Source organism: Natator depressus, chromosome 7, assembly GCF_965152275.1.
Source record: "Natator depressus isolate rNatDep1 chromosome 7, rNatDep2.hap1, whole genome shotgun sequence".
Classification (NCBI taxonomy): Eukaryota; Metazoa; Chordata; order Testudines; family Cheloniidae; genus Natator; species Natator depressus.
This window is the reverse complement of record NC_134240.1, coordinates 11,064,429-11,084,013: the sequence shown is the minus strand read 5'-3', so window position 1 is coordinate 11,084,013 and position 19,585 is coordinate 11,064,429. Positions and strand designations below refer to the sequence as shown.

The following is a 19,585-nucleotide window of genomic DNA, read 5'->3' as shown; positions in this document are numbered from 1 at the left end:
AGGTTTCCAGTTGCAATTTTTCTCTCTCCAGCTATATCCATCCTGGGCTCCATTATAAGCTGGAGGGTCTGTCTCCTCCCATCACTGTAGGCTGTGGAACTGCAAATATGCTTTGGAGAGCCGGGTGCACTCCATAGAGCGTGTCAGACTCCGAGGAGGGTGTTCACCTCGTCCAACCTTTTACCTGCAGAGAAGATGCAGAGGTCTGCACAGAACTCTTCTAATTTATTTCTTGTCTATTTGGCATACGTTTCTTTGTTCATACTGCCCTTGCTGCTGTTCTGTTTACCTAATGCTTTCCTTTGTTCTATTTCATTTATCCAAAATAAACAGAAAACAACAAACTGTAACCTTATCTTATTGTTCCCAGCCTTCTCACTCTGAATCACTTAAAAATCTAATTTACCAGTGCTTGAAGTGTGAACTTCAGTCAACCAGCAAGCAGCATGTAAATCCTACAATTGACTGTGTCACTGATATGCTCCTCAGGAGAGTCCAGAACCATAAGCCATCGTCTTACCCTTCCGCCTTAGCAAGAATGAGCTTTGCTGAAGATTAGACTGTATCAGCTTCCTCCCACACCAGTCTGTCCGCTTCATCAGCAAACGTCTCGAGACTTTGCCAGTCTTAACCTTGACTTGCAGGTAGTACTCGGTGAACCAGTTCCTGAGTTCCCCAGAGATATCTCTCTGTAAGTGTCCAATTCCTCTCACTTTTTAGAGACTAAAACTTAATTTTATGAAGTTACAATTTTTGCCAAAGTGATTTTCTTTCTTACATTAAATTACTAGCATCTCTAACCCTCCAGGCCAGAGGATCCAATGTTCACAGAATCAGAGTGTGCCGTCCCTTTTGTTCCGTAAGTGACAGATAACTAGAATGCCTTTTTTTTCTCCCCTTATGTTTCCCAAAGTCCGTTGTCTCTGCCTACAGAGCCAGGAAGACTTCCTGGGGAGTGTGGACTCTGTCCCCCAGTATGCCCACAGTGCTGTTTCCGCTGACACTTATCAGCTTGAATACTTTATTTACCTTTTATGTAAATGTACTTTCATTGTCCTCTGCCTGTAATCAAGCCAGTCAGACAGGGAAATCCACATTGCGTTGTCTAGGGCAGGCTTGACTTATGCCCTGTCTCCAAAACACATTTTAAGAACATATTTCCAACACATATACATAACTCTTTATGCACAACCCATACATTCATCACGCAATAATATTCATGACCAATGTGTCACCAGCTTTCATAAAAGACATTATTCGATACACTTTTGTAGTACAATACTGTTGTATATAATCAGTTGATTCAGTTGCTTATTCTTTGGGGTTGAGACCCTATGGTCTCCCCTGTGTGTCTGGACCCTGATTGTCACAGACATACTTAACCAAAGACTTGAAAAGATAAGATTTGTTGTTTGCCTTTAGGATACATCTACACAGTTTGTAGCAGACTGCAGCAACAAGTGTCCGAGTCCAGGATCATAGACTCGGACTTGGGTTACCACTCTAACAATAGCTAGATGTTGCAGCTCAGGCTCTGAATCCTAAGGAGGGGGTGGGTTTGCAGCTTGGGCTGGAGCTTGTACTCCAACATCTTCATAGCTGTTGTAAGTGTAGAAGCTCGAGTCTGTTGACCAAGGCTCTGAGACTTGCTGCTGCAGGCCATGTAGACATGTTCTTAGATTCCCTGTTACACTTTCAGCTTTTCTGTCTTCCATTTTGACATAGTTTGTGCTCTTTTATGTTGGCCTCAGTAGGGTGGAATTTCCATTTATACATGATTCTGCAATAGATCTCAGAATAGCCTCTTACTGAGGTTTCTCTATTGGAAGCTAGTTGAAATTTGAAAGTGACTTGTTTTCCAATTTGATGTTACTGTAAGTGCGGACACCCTGATGCGACAGCTTCTGATATCACAGTAGAGCCCACCCTAGCATAGCAAAATGCAAATGTTTTCATGGTATGTTCTTTCAGAAATCAATTTATTTCAAATGTATTAAAACATTGCACATGGCGGCTTATAGATAATTTAGTGTAAATGAACCAGATAATTCACTGAAAAAGTCAATAAGAGATTCCGAAACTTACAAAAGATCTCTTTGTAAGTTTTGGAATCTAAATATAAGGAATAGATGCTAAATCATTCTGTACTGATGGAGAATAAGGGTTGAATTTCCATCATTCTTGCTAAATTGTCATTTCTCACTAAACCATGGCAACAGAAAGAGATCAACTTTTTCAAGACATAACAAAAGCTTGAATTTCTGGGAATTTGGAACTAAGTTGGCTTCATTCCTAAGAAATGTTTAGTTCACAAAGAAGTGTGCAAAAAGCTAAAATCAAAGCATGTAATGCTTATGAAGTAGATGAGACATTGAAGATTTTCAAAAAGAAGCATGTACAATTTTTTTTCCATTTGCAGTCTGATGCTTTAAGAGAGTGTGTGTATGTATGTGCTGGAGCCTTTGGTGTCCATTACGTTTGTAACATTTTATGGTATGTTTGGATAAACTCTTGTGCCAAGATCCTGGGATAAAGAAGACTGCACTTCTTATGGAGAAGATTGTAACCATGAGGATGTGGATTGTATAAAAACTGTGAGCAATATTCCAGTGTAAACACACATTTCCTGGATTTACTGGAATTGTTGGAAGAATGTGACATGGTTGTGTTAAAGAGAAGGGGTTTATGCATAAAAGAGAAATTTGTTTACGTGATATAACTATGAGAAATACTCTAATAATTCTAAGGAAATGTACTTAATATTTTCTACATAAGGTAACTGAAGAAAAGACAGTGTGCTAAACAACACACTGCCACACCACCAGCAGCACCACCACTCAAACACTGACATAAAGTTTCTAGATAGTCTTAATGAAAATTTTTAGATCAGGTCCCTTGGCTTCTTAATTTGACTTAAAAGAGATTTCTTGTTGACGTAGCCTGAGGTTTGCACAAGGATTATTTCTGGTCAGTCATCCTATCTCTTCTGTAGTTTAAGGATAATTCCAGGGTCCTTTTGCATTGCATTTAAGCAGTGATCAGAAACATTACCTTTGGGTTCCTTTAAAAAACAAGTCTTGTGAGAGAGCAGAAATTAGCAGACAATTTTCACTTGTATAATTTTATATGTGGGACTAATTTTCTATGTGTACACTAGAGATTGTGCCACTACAGTCAATTTTGGATTCAGATAGAAATTTTTCCCTGGAAAATCTAACAGCAAAAATCTTTTACTGATGTGTTGAATGGCAAACATAATATATCAAGTACTACATTATCTAGGGATTCATCTATCTGCAGGACCCAGACGTGTTCTTAATATTCTGCTCCCGACAGCTAATCAAAACACATGATTTTTACTTGACACTTTAAGAATGCCAGTAGGGCAGTAAATGCGGTTATTCATATCTGTTCTTGGAATAAACCTGAAGAGAGGATATGTTGTATTTATTCATATTTATAAAAGTGCCTGTAACAGTGCACTAGTTGCGGAATAATAATTCTATATACAGTCAAAACTCAGTTAAAATGGTCATAAAAGGACCTCCCAACCCATTGAAATAGGCTTCTCCTGGTCCCTGCAACACAGATTGGCTTCTCTTCCTGCATTGTGGAAAAGTATGGGAAAATAGCATATTACTGAAGATAATCAAATCTGAGTGGTGTCAGAGCAAAGGCGGAAGTCGGTTCCAACATTCCAGACAGCACCTTGCCACCAGAACATTTTTTGTTTAAACTTAATGGCTGTAAGCTTGAGCATCTCAGAAAGTTGCAACTGCAACATTAATACATAAGGAATAACGTGACTCCTCAAATAGCTGAGACTGAAACAATTTAGTTCTTCAGAACTCAAAATCAACAGCTAAAATGGCAGACCATGCAAATCACGACGCATGAGTGTAATGTATTCCCTACTGATAATATAGTAAGCAGGCAGCCTCTTAGTATGCTTAGAAAGTAGGCAGACTCATTCTCTACCAGCTACAAATTCTAAATGGATTTACAGTACAGCCTCATGTGAAGCACATTGGTGTAATCCAGCCTTAAACTGTAAAGAGACAGTTGGCCCTGGTGATGTCTGTATATGAAAGAAAAGGCCGTGACCTCCTTGACAAGTACAAGTGATGGAAAGAGAGCTTGGTAGCTGCTACTACGTGACATCTGAAAGCAGCTGGGGAACCAAAAAGGCACTCAAATTGTGAACGTGAGTCGCAGATGGCAGGCTTGCTCCCTCATTTAAAGGCGCTAATACAACTGTGGTCAGTTTTGGGGTACTTCTCGTAGTATGTAATAACTTCAGTTTTCCTGCGTGCTTACTATTAATTAATAAGAGAAGAATGAGGGGGGATTTGATAGCTGCTTTCAACTACCTGAGAGGTGGTTCCAAAGAGGATGGTTCTAGACTATTCTCAGTGGTAGAAGATGACAGGACAAGGAGTAATGGTCTCAAGTTGCAGTGGGGGAGGTTTAGGTTGGATATTAGGAAAAACTTTTTCACTAGGAGGGTGGTGAAACACTGGAATGCGTTACCTAGGGAGGTGGTGGAATCTCCTTCCTTAGAAGTTTTTAAGGTCAGGCTTGACAAAGCCCTGGCTGGGATGATTTAATTGGGGATTGGTCCTGCTTTGAGCAGGGGGTTGGACTAGATGACCTCCTGAGGTCCCTTCCAACCCTGATATTCTGTGATTCTATGATTCTATGAACTCCAATAACTCAGTCTCTACCACCTAGCCCTTATCTAATTCCAGTCTCCGTGGGCTCTGGATCTGGGTTAATTTTTCAGTTGTGTCAGATGTCTCCAGTGATTTGAAGAGAGAGCAGGATGGTGACAGCATGCGGAAGGCAGGTATACCATGCCTTCCCATTAAACCCTCCTCACAGCCCCCATAGGGAACAGGAAGAGAGAAAATAGACCCCTGTGTCAGAAAATCCTTGGCTCAGAAAGGCAATTGCCCAGTCCTCTCTTCTGGGTAATGTAAAAAAGAAAGGAGAATAGCTGTTCTAGAGCCAATCCCAGTCTGTTCCTGTGAAGGTTTGAGACATTCAGAGCACCAGTATCAAAAGCAACCAACAGAAAAAAATTAGCATGAACACTGGGGGGTGACAGGCTGAATGAATGGCGAAATGGACTTCAGCGGGGACAGGATTTCACTCTTGATCTTCATTCAGCACTGGGAGGCGATTGTCAGCCAATACAACCAGCACAGCTTCTAAACCTTATCCAGGTCTAAAAATCAAACTTGACTGGGTTCAGAGAGACAGAATTACTCTTGTTTTCGTTCTTTCTCTTATCATTTCTTTATCCTGCCACTGCTCTGGGAATGCTAATATCTAGGTTCCTTGGTAAGAACTTCAGAAATGTTTAGTCACTGTCTTTGGCCCTGATTTTGCATAAAGCTCTGTACAGGATACCCCTGCAACCTCACTGAGCCCTGGCATTTTCAGAATGGTTCTAACATGGGTACATGGGTCTGCCTAAACAGAGTAACTTGCATGATCGGGGCACTGGCAATCCTAAAAGCCTATGCACTTGTCTACATGGGGAGAAAGCTCACAGTAACAGGTGTGCACTAGTTACTCCACACTAACTCCCTGTGTGGGCACTTTAGTGTCCACTGACAGAGCCTTTGTGCTCACTAGCTTAATGCACTTTGGAAGAGTATTAAGCTAAACCACCTGAGGGCACTCTTAGTGCACAGTAAGAGTGTCCACAGAGGGAGTTAGTGCGGAGTAGCTACTATTGTGCTTTAAATTCACACCCTGGCTTACTGCACATTAACTTCCCTGTGTAGTTAAACCCTAAGTCGAGTTAATAAGTGTTCAATAAAAGATTGATAATAATCAAAGTAAGAATGACTTAGGCTTTTTGTCTTAGAGATATGTAATGTTGTAATGGGCAACTCCCTTACCACTTCAAAAGTTATTTTTCCGCGCTTGATATCCTGCTGTTAATTGATTTAAACTCGTTAGTCTGACCTCACACTTGGTAAAGCAACCCCCCATCCTTTCATGTATTTATACCTGCTCCTGTATTTTCACTCCATGCATCCAATGAAGTGGGTTCTAGCCCACAAAAGCTTATGCCCAAATAAATTTGTTAGTCTGTAAGGTGCCATGAGGACTCCTTGTTGTTTTTGCTTTAAATACATGATTGTTAACCAGTTTGCTTTCATGGGATTGTGGAAAAAGGATATCTCTTTGTAAAAGGAACATTTTGGTTTTTAATTTGTAATCTGTTGTCCTTTTACTTTTTTTAGTCTCCTGGTCAGAAGAAGAGAGAGAGCAGCTGAGAAAATTCACAAATAAATCTTACCTGCTAGATAAAAGAACCCGTCATCAAGTGTATTTCAGTTTAATTGATATCCTTCTGGCATACTGCTATGAAATTTGTATTACTGAAGGAGACAAAAATGTAAGTTTTTTTTTCCTTCATGAAACTTCAGAAGTGGCTCAGCAGCCAGTCTACAAGACATTGCATTGTCTACCACAAGGCATAGCTTTTAAAGTGGACTTTGGTCCAGAATTTAAAAAGTGAGGACTGAATGTTAAATTTCTAGATTAGCCTAATGGACAGCAGCTTAGAATTGGTATCATTCCAAATGATTTTTATGCTGGTGCGACAGGTCTGAAGCATCACTTAGCTGTGGGAGCGAAAGGGAAAGAGGGTGTGGTGCAGGAGATATAAAAACAAATGAATCACTTCAGGTTATTTCTTGGATCATTGCTATGCTATGACTTGATTATCTAGATAGGGACTACATGAAAGGACAGCTGTTTAATACTGGTTTTTTTATTTTTTTTCTGGGTAGTTTTATAATAGTTCAAATTGTTTGTTTGTCACAACAGTGTGTGTTTGGTTATGTAAAATGTCATTGGTGGGCGTGTAGGATGAAGGACAGGGTTCTGGAGTTCCACAGAAGCTGCTATTTTGAATTGCTTCTGTTCAGGGAATTCCATAGCTCTGAAGCTTTAAAACAACTGTTTTTTGTTTTAAAATGCCTCTTAGAGCACAGGTATTAGTTATGGGAAACAGTCAGTAAACTAAAGCAAAACTTTTGAAACCTTCAAAGTAGCCACAGAAAACTTTGGCCCCAATTCTGAGTACTCTCTTTCCCCTAGCACACCACAGGTTGTGGGGCTTGCCCTTCCCCTGTGAAAGAGTAACCATAAGTCTCCCCTTACTTACATTCTGTTTCCCATAGCCTCTGATGGGCCATAGGTAACAGAACAGCCAGAGCACCGTGTTCTTCAGCTATGTTCTCTTCCCTTCCCCAAAACAGCCTTAGCACACTCCCTCCCTCCCCCCCGCTCCCCGCCACAGATTGGGAGAGGGGGCAGCATAGAGCTGTACTTTGGCCAGGAAGGTGCCCTGCAAACCAGTTTTCAGAGTAACAGCCGTGTTAGTCTGTATTCGCAAAAAGAAAAGGAGGACTTGTGGCACCTTAGAGACTAACCAATTTATTTGAGCATGAGCTTTCGTGAGCTACAGCTCACTTCATCAGATGCATACTGTGGAAATTGCAGAAGACATTATATACACAGACACCATGAAACAATACCTCCTCCCACCCCACTCTCCTGCTGGTAATAGCTTATCTAAAGTGATCATCAAGTTGGGCCATTTCCAGCACAAATCCAGGTTTTCTCACCCTCCGCCCCCCCACAGACAAACTCACTCTCTTGCTGGTAATAGCCCATCCAAAGTGACCACTCTCTTCACAATGTGTATGATAATCAAGGTGGGCCATTTCCTGCAGAAATCCAGATTCTCTCACCCCCTCACCCCCCTCCAAAAACCCCACACACAGACTCACTCTCCTGCTGGTAATAGCCTATCCAAAGTGACCACTCTCCTTACAACCTGCATGAAAATCAAGGTGGGCCATTTCCAGCACAAATCCAGGTTTTCTCACTCCCCCACCCCCATACACACACAAACTCACTCTCCTGCTGGTAATAGCTCATCCAAAGTGACCACTCTCCCTACAATGTGCATGATAATCAAGGTGGGCCATTTCCAGCACAAATCCAGGTTTTCTCACCCCCTCCCCCCCACGCACACAAACTCACTCTCCTGCTGGCAATAGCTCATCCAAACTGACCACTCTCCCCACAATGTGCATGACAATCAAGGTGGGCCACTTCCAGCATAAATCCAAGTTTAACCAGAACGTCGGGGGGGAGGAAAAAAAAGGGGAAATAGGCTACCTTGCATAATGACTTAGCCACTCCCAGTCTCTATTTAAGCCTAAATTAATAGTATCCAATTTGCAAATGAATTCCAATTCAGCAGTTTCTCGCTGGACTCTGGATTTGAAGTTTTTTTGTTGTAAGATAGCGACCTTCATGTCTCTGATTGCGTGACCAGAGAGATTGAAGTGTCGCTATCTTACAACAAAAAAACTTCAAATCCAGAGTCCAGCGAGAAACTGCTGAATTGGAATTCATTTGCAAATTGGATACTATTAATTTAGGCTTAAATAGAGACTGGGAGTGGCTATTTCCCCTTGTTTTTTCCTACCCCCCCCCCCCCACCCCAGACGTTCTGGTTAAACTTGGATTTATGCTGGAAGTGGCCCACCTTGATTGTCATGCACATTGTGGGGAGAGTGGTCAGTTTGGATGAGCTATTGCCAGCAGGAGAGTGAGTTTGTGTGTGTGGGGGTGGGGGTGGGTGAGAAAACCTGTATTTGTGCTGGAAATGGCCCACCTTGATTTTCATGCAGGTTGTAAGGAGAGTGGTCACTTTGGATAGGCTATTACAAGCAGGAGAGTGAGTTTGTGTGTGTGGTTTTTGGAGGGGGTGAGAGAACCTGGATTTCTGCAGGAAATGGCCCACCTTGATTATCATACACATTGTGAAGAGAGTGGTCACTTTGGATGGGCTATTACCAGCAAGAGTGTGAGTTTGTCTGTGGGGGGGCGGAGGGTGAGAACCTGGATTTGTGCTGGAAATGGCCCAACTTGATGATCACTTTAGATATGCTATTACCAGCAGGAGAGTGGGGTGGGAGGAGGTATTGTTTCATGGTGTCTGTGTATATAATGTCTTCTGCAATTTCCACAGTATGCATCCGATGAAGTGAGCTGTAGCTCACGAAAGCTCATGCTCAAATAAATTGGTTAGTCTCTAAGGTGCCACAAGTCCTCCTTTTCTTTCTGCAAACAAGTGTTGATATTCTCTGAGAGCTGTTACTTCCCCTTTTTAAACAATCCCGCTCTCCTGACTGGAGTGAATCCTTAAGAATAGACATTAGAATTGTGTGCAGAACTTTGCAGGTCTGTACAGTTCAATGGTATAATAATAATACTTATTACTAATATAGCACTTCTATTTTCAGTGTGCTGTACAAACACACACAACTTTATCCTTACAATAACCCTGTTAGGTAAGGTAATAAATATTGTTATGCTAATTTTTTAATGGGGAAACGGAGACATGCAGAAGTTAAATGATTTGTCCAAGGTCACAAATCAAAGTAAAATAAGAGCCAGGATTATAATTCAGGAATTCCTGGCTCCTAGCCCTTCTCATTCCGCTAGAGCATACTACCTTACAAATCCCATGAATCTGCCACAGTTTAAAAAGAACCACACTGTACATGCACTGCTGGATTTAGGTCCCCATTTGGAAGCCAAAAACCTTGAACAGTTTTTAGGAAAAAGAGGCATTTCAGTTTGAGCTGTGTTGATTCACTGGGCAGACATTCAAGGTGCTGTTGCTCGGAGGAAAGTGTATTTATTGAGAGAGAGAATTCCTCTAAAATGCAGTTTTTCTGTGATTGCTGTTGTGTGTGAAAGGCTTTATGCATAAGCTAGATATTCCCAGTTATTTAAATACACACGTCATAAGTATTCTTAACCTTTGCGATTTTAAACATTTAAATGACTACTGGCAGAATATTATTTGAAAATACTTTGCCTGCAATTTTGAATGTTGAATTAAATAATATTTGCTTTATTCTATTTCCCCCCCCCACCCCAAAAAAAAAATCAGGTGGAGTCGTCATGGAATATCAGGAAACTGAGTGCAACTTTGTGCTGGCTCGAGGTAAGGTGAATTTCAAGAACTTTCGTGTTGGTGGTTAAAATATCATTATTACTGTATGTTATGTTCTGCTCATTCATAACTATAGATGTATTGAATGTTTTAAATTTCCTTTTGCTGTATGTAGTTATTTTAATGAATTACATGTTGTAACTTCCAAAACTGACTACAGAATTATTTAAAGTGGATCTTTTAGGAAGTGCAGTATACGTTTCCAGGCTAAGTTTATTGTAAGTGAGATATTTTTGCACTACACAGATATCTGGTAAAGTTTTGATATCATTCTCACCACCGTGGAGCAAACTGTAATATCCATTAGGTGGAATACTGATGTATGTAAAGAACAGCGGTATAGAAAAAGTAAAACAAATACTTTGGCAAGATGTCTGCATCTGATAAGTAAGCCGGAACAAGATCAGGTGCTTTCTCTTGCTCACATGGAGTGGACTGACACTCTGAAGAAGCATTAAATATATCATTCTTACCACATAAACTTTTTTCCTTAAATTAATAAAGTTTACTTATCTGGTTGGATGTGGTTTGTGGTATGTCAGTAAGGATATTATAGTAAAGCTATGGTCTGACTAAACTAGGATTTTTCCTGCTGTTATGAAAAAATAGTAGTTTCTTTACCAGCTTGATACTGTAATATAGTAAAATATTTGTCAAGTAGGCATATTAAATGCAACCAAATTTGTAGCACTAGAAAATAATAGTATAAAACTCCAGCTGTTTGAACAAAAGCCAGAGATAATCTTCCTATTTCACTGGCTGAGAGCAGCATTGGATGGTAAGACAGCTGCTGTCAATCAGAATGTTTGAAAAGTATCTTAAAAATTAACTACAAAAACTGGCAAGTGGCTTTATTTTACTGGGCAATTAGTTTTAGAAAGGATTATTCTAATTGTTATCTTTTTCACACGGAGCTCTCTCACACACAAGCATATTACCTGTTTGAAGGGATACTGACCATGTATTACTTTAAAATGGTTGTGTAGTTCTATCTTCATGTTTCTCTGATTAAATTCTTTGATTTAAAATTGTTTTAAGGCATTAAACTTTATTTCTGTCAAAGAAGGTAATCATGGCATGGGAAAATGGAAGTAAGAACAAATATAATAAAGAGTACACACAAATTCCAGTATCATGCAAATTTGCTTTAATGACTAGAAGTCCCTTTTTTAATGAATGACTGATGAACAATCAAGATAAAAACATATGGATGAAACGCATTTGTTTTGCTAGAAAATTCTCTCATCCTGAGCACCAGCTGACAGAAAACACAAGATATGAATGTCAAATGTTGTTGTGATACTCAAGTACAATATCATTATGGATCACTGGGTTTGCAAATTACTAAGGGGCGGATTAATAACTTTACTTTATGACAACACACATATGTCTTTATAAAGTTTTTATATATAACAAAAACATTTAAATATTAAATCAAATAAATGTATACTCTTTAAACAAAGACATGATAGAAGCTAGTGTATTATGTAAGGCGATGCACTATAAAAGGATACTGTCAGAATTGACAGGCCAAGTTATAGCTATTTAAAATATTCATATTTTACTTCATCCTGCTTCTGTGATTCCTAAAAACTGGTTTATACCAGCAAACAAGGATTGTAGCACATTTTAAACTGAAACTGTTCTTCTGGGTGATATTATAATAAAAAACCCATAGTAAGGAGTTTCTCCACAATTGTAAGGGCATAAAACTGATGCTGTGTGTCCATTCCACTCTTGTGTGGGGGAATCTTGTAAATTTTAATAATCTGCCTAAACACAAAAATGAGAAAAGCAGAATGAAGAGACTGTCAAAACACATCTGGGCCTGCTAGCTCTGACAGTGCCCTGTGAATTTAATTTGCTTTTGTAATATTTTTGATATTGTTAAATTAGTACGTTCTTCACATTTTGAAGTGTGAATAATTCATAATGTATTTTTATAATCAGAGTCCCGTGTACTACACGGCACAATGGGACCAAACTGCACCGATGGTTAAATTCTGCTCAAGCAACTTCTAAATTCTGAGGCAACAACCTCTAAATTCTATAGCAACACTAATTTATTTCATCACTGTGCTATCAATTCTTCATTTCCCTCTTCCCATCTCCACACAAACACACACAGCTGTGGGTCTGATTTTAAAAAACAAAATAACTACTTCAGGTTAAATTTGTTTCAATATGTTTTACAGTGGTTGCTTTCGAGGATGGTATTTTTTTCCTTGTGCTCTTTCGGAAGCCCAGTTCGGTGCACTGAAACTCAGCTCTTGCAGTGTTTTCTTGATAGCCCAGCTGGGGACCACCTTTGCCATGTGTGGGCAGGGACTGTCATTTATTAGGTGTTTGTACAGTGCCTAGCACAATGGGGAGGTCTAATCTGGCTGTGCCCTTCAGGGCACTATGGCAATAAATGTTATATAATAATAATAATTTGTATCAGGGAAGTCAGACACTTGTAGCCTGCTTCAGCTGCTCATCTCCGCAGCTCAATCGGTCTTGACTGTTGCACTGTTTTCCAGGCTTCATAGCTTACACCAGTCTGCACTTTTGGCTTCCTCTTTGGGCTGTAATTGGACTGTAATTCTGGCTCCCCAGTCTTCTGCCACTAGGCATAAAACAACAGTGCAGGGAGTATGCACTGTAATCCATTTAACTTCTCCTTGTGGGGAAGGATGGGAAGCAAGCAGCAACTGCAGCCTGGTTGCAGACAGAAGACAAAATGTTAGGCTCTTGGCTGCAGCAAAACAGCAAATTCCATGACAGAAATAGTGAATTTCATGGCATCTTGAAAAATATCCCAAATTCCATAGTTGCAGAATTGCAGAATCCCCATGCCCCTGATTGAGTTTACATCTTTCAGAGCTATTGTTTCAGAGTGTCTGCAGACATGGGCAGTGGATGCTTACAGTGATTTATCCTTGGTTCATGTTTTCAACCATGCTTTTTTTTAACTCCTGTGAACCTTACATAGCCAATACAGCCAAGACTGAGTGAACTGAATTCTATTCCATTTGTGCATCTTTCAGTAGAATTGTTCCCTGAGTTTCTGTTACACTTGTATAAAGCAGTAGGGTTGGCCAGGTGTGACTGAGGGGCTTATCTGGCCTGTGGAACCTTTATTTCTGGTGAAGATAAAGAGGATAGAAAGAACCCAGCTTAACTGTCTGAGCCAAGACTCCGTTTGTAGGGTTGGCAATTAAAAAAAAAAAAAAATAGGGCCTAATCTTGCAAACACTTCCAGTGGTGCACTACTCATGATAGCAAACACTATTCAGTAGTAAGAGTTTGCAGGGTTTGGGCATTTAGTTCTGTAGTTTTTAACATTTCAATGCCATGTGTGTTACTGTGTAACACTGTATGTAGTTAGGCGCAACTGATGAAGTTATAAATGCAGTGGCAGTCTTAACTCTTGACTTTTTCACAATCATAACTTATTGTAATGAAGAGGTTTTCTTATGGGTGTGCATTTACCGTACAACGTAGCAATTCTTGCCTCAGCTGCAGTCAGCAGTAGACTTTACACCCAGGAAATTCAGTCATCTGGCACCAAGCTGTTAATAACAGTGGCCAGGTCTATACTACAGACTTACATTGGTATAACTACATTGCTCAGGGGTGTGAAAAATCCATCCTGCATCCTGCCATCAAAGCTCCGTCGGTTAACTATGCCGATGGAGGAGCTGTAAGGGCTTGTCTTCATGTACAGCGCTAATCTGTTATGCAAACCATGTAGAAGCAGCGTGTTTTCATCAATCTGTAAACAATATTGCCTGAGATATAGTTTGAATGGACTGTCATTTTGCTGTGCATGAAATATGCACACTTTATGACTGTAACGTTAATGACTAACAATATATAAATAATTAAAATATGTATCAATAAACTTAAAATGAAAAAAGTTTGCTATGTTCATATAATATGAACCAAGTGCTGAGTGGTTAGCAATAGTGGTTTTTATTAATTTTAATCAATTGCAAATTCAGAATGAAAAAGGCTGGGTTTTTTTTGAAATTCATAAATGGAAAGTTTTATCTTTGAAGAGTGAAAGATGGAAAGGAAATCACTCTTGAGAGAATCTTTAATAACTCACTAATGCCTCTGGCCTAAGTAAATTAGAGGTCTTCTTCCCTCATAAAGGAGGACAATGAGCTGCGTTCCCAGGGGAGATATATTTATCTCTATCTTCCGTATCCATAACTTTGCTAAAAGGCAAAGGCATATGTCATTTTTAGAGTTCTTGTGTGTGTACACGTGGATTCTGTTATCATATGTTTTTAATTTTTATTTATTCTTAAAAGGCTTTTTATAGCTCTCTTTAATATACATAATGTTAAGGGACAGACATTGCCGTAATGTAAAGAGTGGCAAAGACTTCAGTGAAATGTTTTATTGTAATGTGCTCTGAATTCAATATTTTTCAATTAAAAGCCAATAAATTTGTCAGACTCTTATAGTTGTACCATGCAAGTTGAAAGTGCTGGGTCTTGTTTCTGTTTAAAATTAACCTATTGTTTCCATAACTATTAAAACTATAGACCTTTTTGTGTGTGTAGCTATAATGTCTTTTAAAAAAAATAAATTACTAAGTGCTTTTTTTATTCAAGTAAATTAATTATACAATTTCATTGATGCACTCAGAGTTTCACTAGTATTCCTGAGGTCCTGGTATCCTTTGGAAGAAGAGTTTTATGTTATCCACTCTACAGACATTTCAGATTAGTGACACGAGCCTTCAGTGATACAGTCATGATATTGCAACTAGGTGAGATACTTAATTTTTTACTATATGTGTTAATTAGCCATATACAGTGAAGTTTGACGTACTATATATTTATTTATATGGGGGATGAAGGGGTCTTGTCTACACAGAACAGTAGTACACACCAGCCGGGGTGTAAATTCTAGTGTACACCAACGTGTCATGCACTAGCTGTCCGTGTAGATCTTGCTGACACGCACTAAAAGTTCCTTAATGCATGTTGTACTAACGTATTGTTTTATCAGTGACCCAGAAAGGGCTGAAATAACAGCTTCATGATGTGGAAAGCATCAAAATAATGCAGTATGCATCATAAAATGTTTTTTTATCACTTTCAAAGTCATAATTATATCTTAGGGGGAAAGGAAGACATCTATAAGCTTGTCTTTTAGTGCACTGCCTCTGCCTTTACCTACGCAAAATCAGACAGTGTTAAATAACCAAATAGTGCTGTGTAAACAAAACATATAGTAGTGGGATGCCATATGGACAAAACCATTCCTTTTGACCCGAATCCAGTAAAACACTGAAGCACGTGCTTAACTTTCGACAAGTGAGCAGTCTGATTTACTTCATGCTCAATTGTGGCCTTTTCCTAAATGATGATAGACGAAGCTGGAGCATAGTATAATAATATATTTGGAATTTAAAGTTGAATAAAATATTTTGGCAAGGAATTTCATTGCAGCTATGATAGTGTCTGATGTGTTCAGTTTATTGATAGCACACAAAATGCATCGCCCAAGGTCTGAGACTTTGTGTACTAGATGTACACCAGTGGGTCTCAATGTACTGGTGACCCCTTTCACATAGCAAGTGTCTGAGTGTGACCCCCCCTTATAAATTAAAAACACTTTTTAATATATTTAACACTATTATAAATGCTGGAGGTGAAGCGGGGTTTGGGGTGGAGGCTGGCAGCTCGCGACCCCCCATGTAATAACCTCGCGACCCCCTGAGGGGTCCCGACCACCACTTTGAGAACCCCTGATGTACACTTTCCAAAGGCACTTAACAGAGCATAACCCTGTGAATGTTAAGGAACAGCTCCTAGGAAACCAGTCCTTTCTACTCATTAAAAAGTAGTTTGTCAGATTTGCCACAAACAATTAACAAGCCTATAGATCAGTCATTAAATGAATTGTTAACCAGTTTTTCAGAAACTATTGCTTTTCCAAAATATTATTCAATTGATGTAATAGAAAAATGTACGTAAAAAGAGAAGAACTGCCAGGAAAACAGCTGGACAGGTAGCTCATGAAGGAAAACTGTGAGTGAATTTGTTTTAAATATGTAGAGTTCACTCTCAACATTCACAGTATTGAATTTTTTTTTGAGCTGGTTGGTAAACTAAATGTTCATTTGCATTAATTCATGTTAACATATATATGTTTGGCATAGAGATACACTGAGTTTTTTAGTATACTTCTCTCTGCTTAAATATTCTTGAGATTTTGTCTCTTAGAATTTGATGACTGTATTGGTGCAAACACAAGGGGTTGGTGACATCTTTTATTGTCCTCATATATTCAGTTTCATGCTATCCTTTAAGAGGGAGACAATAAAGTTCAGTTTATTTCTTTAGATGCAAACTCATTTTGCTGCTTGCAGGTATGTGGAAAAAATATACAGAATTGTCCTTGGGGAAAGAGCTTAATTTACTTGATTTGATGCCGTAGAGTGGAAAAAAATCAGATTGAGGAAATAAAAACTAGCTGAATGAATTGTATAGTCTCCTGTTACTTTATAAATGTTTTATTTTCAATGCATGAGCCACTGAGCCTGTGAAAAAGTTAGATTACAGTGACTTTATTTCTGTTACATCAAATGATTGATGTAGATTTAGGCCCGAATTATACCCTCCTACACACAACCTCATAGGAGAGGAAAAAGTCCTCCTGAAACTCCATGAGTTTAAAATTGTGGGATTTCTGCTGCAGGCAGTCATAGCAGTGAACTCCTGCAGAGTCCAACAATCTGAGCAAATGCGCTGGCTCTTATGGCACTTATTGTGTTTAATATAATGAAATCTCATAAATATTTATAAGATCATTGTTTTCATTTGTCTTACAGATGTGGGATCTTTTTATATATTTATTTTAAAACCTGTCCCACTAACTTTTGAGCAATCAGAAAACATCTCTTCAATAAGAGCAGTTTATTAACTGCTCAATATAGTGTAATACCGTAACTTTACAAATAAACTAAATTGTTACAGGTTAATATTTTCATTTATTTAAGACACCTTACAATGAATTCCATTTACCATGCTTAGACTTGTTTCTGTGATCATTGTATGACTTGGAAAAATTTTGGTGTAGCAAATACCTATGATGAAACAAAGAAAATCTTTAGTTCACAAATGTTTATACTAATCTTGTGCACATTCTTAAACACTTATCATTACTTTCTGAATGGATTGTTTTCTTCTTCAACCTTGATTTGGGTCTTTGCACTGTGCAAAACAATTGAAATTCCTCATGCTTGGTACTTGGTAATCAAGTTGATATTCAGTCCTGTGTTTCCAAACTGCAGAATAAAGTTAACTGCAGTAAATGACTTGAAGAAAAGGAATTTGGGGCAAAAACAGTGGCATGGTCTTCATAGGCCATGAAATCTTAGACTTGAGTAAAGAACTGATGTTAGTAAAGGCCAAAAACAAATGTCCTTGGATAGAACTTAACATTGTGAATTTCATGGTGATGGGCTAGAAAATGAGTTACACTTTCTAGAATAGTTACATTAAGGTTCGAATATTATTTTTATGTGCCTCTTATTTCTTCTTTGAGTATAGTCCCTATAGATGTGCGTGCCTCTGTGCACTCTTGATCGGAGACTGTAAAGTAATATCCACCTGCACAGAACAGTGCCTCGTGCTCTGAATGAGGGCACATCGGGAGGTGTGAGCACACCACCACTCAGTTCCATCTCAGTTGCCTGCAGCTCAGGACAGAGTTCTGCTGTCTGCTATATTCACCTTAACTTGTGAATTCCCTACTCCCATGGGTTCCTTTCATGAAGAACATCCTAGGGAATGTACATTGTAGACCCAAAGATTGACTATCACTGAGTTCCTTTCCCTTATCCCCTTCCTCAGTGGAGTTATTGAAACTTATGGGGCCCTACAGCAACCAACTCTATTGGGGGCCTAAGAGAAAGCACCAGCTCCCACTGGTACCATGTCCCCTACCGGCATCTCTAGACTGTCCTGTGCTATGTCACACTTCGGTACCACACACTTCTCTGGTTTGGATGATGTACAGGAGGAACAAGAATCTCAGGTGGAAGAGATTTTACTCCCATCTGTATAATACTCTCCATCTCTGGTTAAGGTAGTAATGCCACCACTGCCCTCCCACGCTGATGATTTTAAGACCTTCCAGGACCACAGGAAAAGGCAAGCAGACTCGCTTCAGATCCCGCTGGGGGAAGTGCGAAAGTCTAAGCATTCCCTGGTCGGTATCCTGAATGTCAGTCCCCATGGAAAGATTGCCATCATCTCAGTGAGGTGAATGGGGGAGCTGGCAGTGCTCATAGTGAGTCCATGATGTATCACCTTCTACAAAGACAAGGTTATATTACATCTCCATCCTTGCTTCCTTCCAAAGGTCTCCTTGGAACATAACATTAACCAGGAGATTCGCTATCATTTTTCTATTCAAAACCTCATGCCTTTTGAGAAGAATCAGACCTTCATTCACTGAGTGTTAGGAGGGCCCTTGCTTTCTATGTGGATAGGACTAAATCTTTCAGGCCTCTCCAAGACTATTTGTATCAATTGCAGATAGGTTGAAGGGCCAGCCGATTTCCGCACAGACTAAGTGGGTTTCGGGTTGCATCATCACCTGCTATTAAAATGCCAACATGCATCCCACCACACAGAGCAACAGTGTATTCTAAAACTCAGTCCACATCGCCAGGGCTACCCAAGGACATTCCCATAGCAGAAATTGGCAGGACTGCTACTTGGTCTTCTCTCTATACCTTTGACGAACATTTTGCCATCTTACCTGTTTGTAGAGATACCACCACCTTTGGTGATGCAGGCTTTTGAACTGTCCTGGACTTACCCACCTCTTTGATGGGTTACTCATTGGGAGTCTCCTATGGTGGAGCACCCACAGGGACATATACTTGAAAAAGGAGGAGAGATTACTTACCTCATAGTAACTTGAGTTCTTTGAGATGTTTTTACCTGTGGATGTTCCACCTCCCACCCTCCTTTTGCTCTACTGCAGAGGTAGGTTTCAAGGTCAAGAAGGAATTGAGAGACGCTCCTTATATGTCCTTGTCAGAGCATGAGGCACTGCTCTGCACACCCGTAGGCCTGCAGACACTACTTTGCAGTCTATGATGGAGAGCACAGATCAGAGTTCAGGAACCTACTTAGGGCACTCATTCTCTGAGGAAAGAATAGACTGAAAGACCTTAATTAACACGCTCTGGAGGGAGTTGTATTTACCTGGCGGGTTGCTGTAATGAATGGACTTGGGTAAGGATAGGAGAACAGGCTCCAACGAGTCCCCTTCTCTCTCTCCAAAAATGCAAAAGCAAAGTGGGTTTGTGGGACAAGAAAGCTGTTAGAAATAAAGTATATTGGAGGTGACAGGCAAGAAATGAACATACAAAGCAATTTTTTTTCTTTCAAACTGGAGGAAACTCTGTTGAAGTCCGGAGTGCAACTAAAAGCAAAACATCCAAGGAAGGAGAACAGACACAAACACCCACCAGTGGGAAAAAATATTAATAGGTTAATTTAAGGT

General features: G+C 39.6%; 1 protein-coding gene across 1 annotated transcript in view; it reads left to right on the top strand.

The window, feature by feature from the left end:
- Nucleotides 1–19,585, top strand: part of SHQ1 (SHQ1, H/ACA ribonucleoprotein assembly factor) — a 99,754-nt gene that overhangs the window by 34,537 nt on the left and 45,632 nt on the right. The window contains exons 8-10 of the mRNA XM_074957499.1: nucleotides 6,258–6,412; nucleotides 9,998–10,051; nucleotides 14,702–14,825. Of these exons, the coding sequence (XP_074813600.1) occupies nucleotides 6,258–6,412; nucleotides 9,998–10,051; nucleotides 14,702–14,825 (333 nt within the window). The remainder of the gene's footprint in view (nucleotides 1–6,257; nucleotides 6,413–9,997; nucleotides 10,052–14,701; nucleotides 14,826–19,585) is intronic.